Source organism: Microtus ochrogaster, chromosome 7, assembly GCF_000317375.1.
Source record: "Microtus ochrogaster isolate Prairie Vole_2 chromosome 7, MicOch1.0, whole genome shotgun sequence".
Classification (NCBI taxonomy): Eukaryota; Metazoa; Chordata; class Mammalia; order Rodentia; family Cricetidae; genus Microtus; species Microtus ochrogaster.
Genome location: NC_022014.1, coordinates 1,649,243 through 1,654,156, shown reverse-complemented (window position 1 = coordinate 1,654,156; position 4,914 = coordinate 1,649,243). Strand labels below are relative to the sequence as shown.

At 49.3% G+C, this 4,914-nt stretch overlaps 1 protein-coding gene across 1 annotated transcript; it reads right to left on the bottom strand.

Moving 5' to 3' along the window:
• Positions 1 to 1,116: 1,116 nt before the first annotated feature.
• LOC102001983 (hemoglobin subunit zeta) lies at positions 1,117 to 2,820 on the bottom strand. The gene is made up of 3 exons (XM_005349038.1): positions 2,633 to 2,820; positions 1,465 to 1,669; positions 1,117 to 1,356 (listed from the first exon to the last, which is right to left on the bottom strand). The coding sequence occupies exons 1-3, from the start codon at positions 2,725 to 2,727 to the stop codon at positions 1,228 to 1,230; spliced, it is 429 nt and encodes a 142-aa protein (XP_005349095.1). The 5' UTR covers positions 2,728 to 2,820; the 3' UTR covers positions 1,117 to 1,227.
• Between the last annotated feature and the right edge of the window lie 2,094 nt (positions 2,821 to 4,914).

Below are 4,914 nucleotides of genomic sequence, written 5' to 3'. Positions count from 1 at the left end.
GTTGAACACACCCAGCTGTGCTCTGGACCCTTAGATAGGCCAGATTAGCTGATAAATTGATAAAGTCCACCGGAAGCGCCAGATCTGCTCACGGGTGGTCCAGACGGTGCAGAGTACTAACAGCGAGCATGCGCAGCCTGAGACTTAGCGCCCATCTGACAAGCATTTAGTTGTGGAGAAATCTTGGTGTTAGGGTACAACGTGAATAGCCGGCCTCAGCAGGTCCTGAGCAGACAGGGCAACCCATGTGGTTTCCACTAACCCCAGCACTGTTCAGCACCCCGGGGAAACCTCAGGTGAGCCCTGTGCCCCACATCCCTGACATGGTAAAGCGGAGGAATAAGATCTAACCAAAGACCTGTGTGGGCCGGACCTGAGCTGCTTACTAGAGGCCCTGGAGACCCCCGCCACTCGAGTGGCGCGAAGTGAGCTGTAATGTGACCACACTCCTGGGTGCTGAGTTTGGCACAGACGTAGGGTGCTCAGGGGGTCACGAGCCCCGTCTCTTCATCAGAGCCTCCCTACCCAGCTGGCCCTGATCCGCTAAGCTCAGCAGGAACGCAGACCCTCTTTGCCTATCCAAAGAAACAAGCCCAGAGCGAGCGAAGCCTGCGGATGGGCTTCTGGCTCGGCTCACTCCTGTGTCTGTCTGTACCTTTGTTTCAAACTCGCAGAACCTTAATTTACTCCTATGAAAGGCAGTTACTGCTCTTGTTAGGAGGGAGCCAAAAAGAATCTGGCCAGGAAGTCCTCAGCTTCTTTAAGGACAGGGACGCCCCCTCCCCCAGCTGCTAGGGTGGCGGGAGCTGTGATGTCAGACTTTGGGGAATTCCTGACACCTACCCACCACTCTGTGCGCAGCGGTTTAGGAAGGCGAGGAGAAGCCCAGCTGTGCATCTGACCGAGGGCCTGCATAAGCTGGCCCCTGGATGCTCTGCTTCCTGCGCGCTGTGACTCTGGGGGTTCTCAAGCGCAAGACCCTCCCCCAACCACCCTAGGAATGTCCTTCAGGCCGTGTGTGGCATTAGGATCCACAATGTTCCTGAGAAGTCCCCGTGTATACTATAGTGTCCTCATCCCCATTTTCCTCCAAGACTGAGAACACAGGACCAGTTATTTCCGTCTTCAACCATTTATTGGGGGCTACGGGAAAGACCTGGGGGGGGGGGAGTTCATTGAAGGGTAGGAGAGGGGTCGTAGCCCGTCTGGGAGGCGTGACGGTGGCGCTTAGCGGTACTTCTCAGTCAGGACGGAAGACAGGATAGACATGAACTTGTCCCAGGCTTCATGGACCTCAGCGGTGAAGTCGGCGGGGAAGTGTGCGGCCAGGGTGACCAGCAGACAGTGGGACAGGAGCTGCGGAGGCAAAAGGGAGGTTCAGTGCACAGTGCAGCGGAGACCCTGCTTGCTTTCCTCCCTTGTGTCCTTCCCTCCTGAGGTCCCCCTCCATTCTCACAAACCCACCTTAAAGTTGACCGGGTCCACACGCAGGATGTAGGCGTGCAGCTCACTCAGCTTGGTCAGAGCACCTGAGAGGTTGTCGATGTTCTTAACCGCGTCGCCTATGGCGGCCAAGATCTTGGAGCCGTGGGCACGCAGCTGCTGGGACCCGTGGTGCAGGTCGAAGTGCGGGAAGTAGGTCTTCGTCTGGGGGTAGCTGCAGAAGAGCCTGGGGGTCGGGAGAAAGCATTAGTTTTGGGGGTGGTCGTTAGGTGGGCGACTCTTCTTGCCTTGGGCTCAAAATTTAAGGGGTCCTAAAGACTTACCAGACAGAAAAACAAAACAAAACAGTATTTTACCGCAGTGTTTAAAGAAATGAAATTAGCGGCTGGAGAGATGGCTCAGCAGTTAAGAGCACTGACTGATTTTCCAGAGGACCCAGGTTCAATTCCCAACACCCTTATGGTAGCTCACAACTGCCTGTAACTACAGTTCCAGGGCTTTTGACACCCTTACACTCATATACTTGCAAGCAAAACACTAATGAACACAAGATAAAAATAAATTATATATTTAAATAAAGAAATTAAATGCAAAAAAGCACACTGAATAGTGCAAAACACAAAACAAAAGCCAGGTCTAGAGAGATGGCTCAGCGGTTGAGAGCACTGACTCCCCTTGAAGAGAACTTATAACCTCCAGTAACTAAGGTGCAAGGGAATCTCATGCCTCTGGCTTCCAGCGGCACCTGTTCTCACAGGCAGGCAGGCAGGCAGGCATGCACGTGCAAATAATAATAACAATAATAATAATAACAATAATAATAAATACCTCTTTTAAAAAAGTAGCCCAAGATAGATATTACCATTTCCTATTGCCCCAGGCCCCACTGCACCTCCTCACTGCCTGTCCCTCGCTCATTCATCCATTCCTACTCATTCAATAAAGACTGTGCAGCCACGTGGAGGGCTTGACGAGGGCCATGACTGCCAGTTCACCTCCTCTAGCGGCTCATCCGTCCTCCTGGACCCCTTCCTTACAAGCACCGCTCTCTCCGTCCCCTTCATCACCCTGTCTTCCTCCTCATGGCCTCTTCTCAGCGGCTTCTCCCCACCAACTTCTCCTTGTCACTCCCTTCCTGCTGAACCCTGGCTTCTGACTCAGTGACTCAAGCCACCATGCCTGGACTTACCTCTCCAGAGTCTCAGTGCCGATGGCCTCAGCCTGCGAAGCCATCTTGTCCCACATGGACATGATGATAGCTCGCTCATTCTTCATCAGAGACATGGCGGTGGTGGTGAGGGCTGGAGGCTGTGCTGGAGCTGAATGCACTCAGAGCTGGCCTGATGCTGCTTGTCCCCAGTGTCCTCTTATATATACAAAGTCAGGGGCCCTGACAGGCTATGGCCACTGGTTGGTAGAGGGGAGGGGGCTTGTAGGGTGTGGCTTGTTATCAGACACAGTGACCAGCAATGGGAATCAGGGCCTGGTAGGACTGAGGGGGTCTAGAACTATCGCTCCTGCCCATTCCCCTTGGTCTAAGGGAGGTGGGGGTGCTGGTCACAGTCCTGCACTGAATGCAGGAGAGATAGGGGCCCAGCCATGTCAGGAGGTCATCTCTATGTCCAGAGCTGCACTGCCTTTCCTCATTTCAGAATCACAAAATTGTCTGTGCCATCTCTGCTACTTAGTTTCTGTGACTCTTGAGTTTCCGCCAAGGAAGCAGGAGTCCCTCTCACTTGGCACTGAGGGAAGAGTATGGAAGTCTGCTCCCACCAGGAGGTGACAGGTTAGCCAAAATAAATAAATAAATAAATAAATAAATAAATAAATAAACAAACAAACAAATAAATAAAATCAATAATTTGCACCATAGCCCTATGGAGAAACACATAATTTTTTTTTAAATGAAGCACACGATTCTTCTAGCTTAACTTAACATGCAGTGAAGTTGATTTGTTCATTGTCCTCTGAACTGGCACATATATAGGCTTATGTATCCTGTCACAATCAGGATATAGAATAGCCCCGTCATCCCAGAAAACACCACGGTCACCCATTTGCTGTTTCATCATCTACTTGTTAATCCATAATTTTCAAAAATGTGTGTGGCTGGGGTCATACAGCATTGTATCTTTTACGGCAGGCTTCTTTCACCGTGTCTACTATCCTGTGGATTCATCTCCAGTATCAGCAGTTGGCTACATCTCATTTGAGGATGCGACTACGCAGCCGTTTACCCTTGCAGTCCCTGAAGGACTCTTGCGGTTTCTAGTGTGGGGTTATTACAAACAGACACGTTGACCATGCATGGAGAAGGCTCTGCATGAACACAGCCTTCTATTTCTCTATCCCGTGTCTGTAGATATCTATACCTAGGAGCAGAACTGCTGGCATATGCAGAGGACATATTTAGCCTCATAAGGAAGGCCAAGTTTTTCATGAGCATCTTTGCTGTCCCGAATTCCGATGAGTATCTTTGCCAAAGATTTTGAATCTTAGCTGTTTTGACAGTAAATAGGGATGTAGCATTGTGGCTGAGGGCTGTATTTCTCCAGTGGCCAGTGATGTGGAAGATCACGCCATGAGACTATTCATTATCCATATGCTATCTTTGGTAGCCTCTTTGCCTAAGTACTTTGTCGCCTTTTAAACTGGGCTATTCTCTTACTGGTGGCTTATGGGCATTCTGTATGATCTGGGTACAGTTGTTTGCAAATACCTTCTATTAGATTTTTTTTTTCTTTTTGAGATAAGAGTCTCACTGTGTAGCTTTGGCTGACCTAGAACTTGCTATGCAGGCCAGGCTCACAGAGACACACCTACCTCTACCTCCCTAGTGCTGGTATCAAAGATGTGGGCTATCACTCCCAGATTAAGAAAGAATTCTTAAGAATTCACTACCTAACTACAAAACACAAAGGTTTTTATCTACATTTTCTTCTAAAAGTTTCATAGTTTGTTTTATGTTTGTATTGGTGATTCATTTTTAAAGAAATTTTGTTTGCGGTTGGGTATGTTAGGGCTATGCTAATATTTTTGATCATGGACATCTGCTCCACAGTTACCTGTCGCAAAGCCTCTAAGCCCTCTATTAAATTCACTTCTCACACTGATTAGTAAAAGCTTGACTGGCTAGGCTGGGGATGTGTGCTTGCCTAGCTTGTGCGAGGCTCTGGATTCAACCCTCAGGCTTGTATCCCCACCCCATGCTAATTAGCTCTCACTTCTTGGCATCTTGGCTGAGACAGAGTGTAAGCATTAATTAACTGTATTTTCATTTACTTATTGGGTGTGCAAGGGCCAAGGACAACTTTGAGAGCCAGCTCTTGTCTTCTACCATCTGGATCCTAGGGATGGAACTCAGGTCCTCAGGCTTGGTGGCAAGTGCCTTTACCCAGAGAGTCATCTTGATGGCCCAACTTAGTCTTTGTGTGTGTGTGTGTGTGTGTGTGTGTGTGTGTGTGTGTGTGT

Coding starts and splice junctions, on each gene's coding strand:
- LOC102001983 (XM_005349038.1), bottom strand. CDS start 2,727: ATGTCTCTGATGAAGAATGAGCGAGCTATCATCATGTCCATGTGGGAC. Junction 1,670..2,632: donor GGCACTGAGACTCTGGAGAG/GTAAGTCCAGGC, acceptor CCCGACCCCCAG/GCTCTTCTGCAGCTACCCCC. Junction 1,357..1,464: donor TGGACCCGGTCAACTTTAAG/GTGGGTTTGTGA, acceptor TTGCCTCCGCAG/CTCCTGTCCCACTGTCTGCT.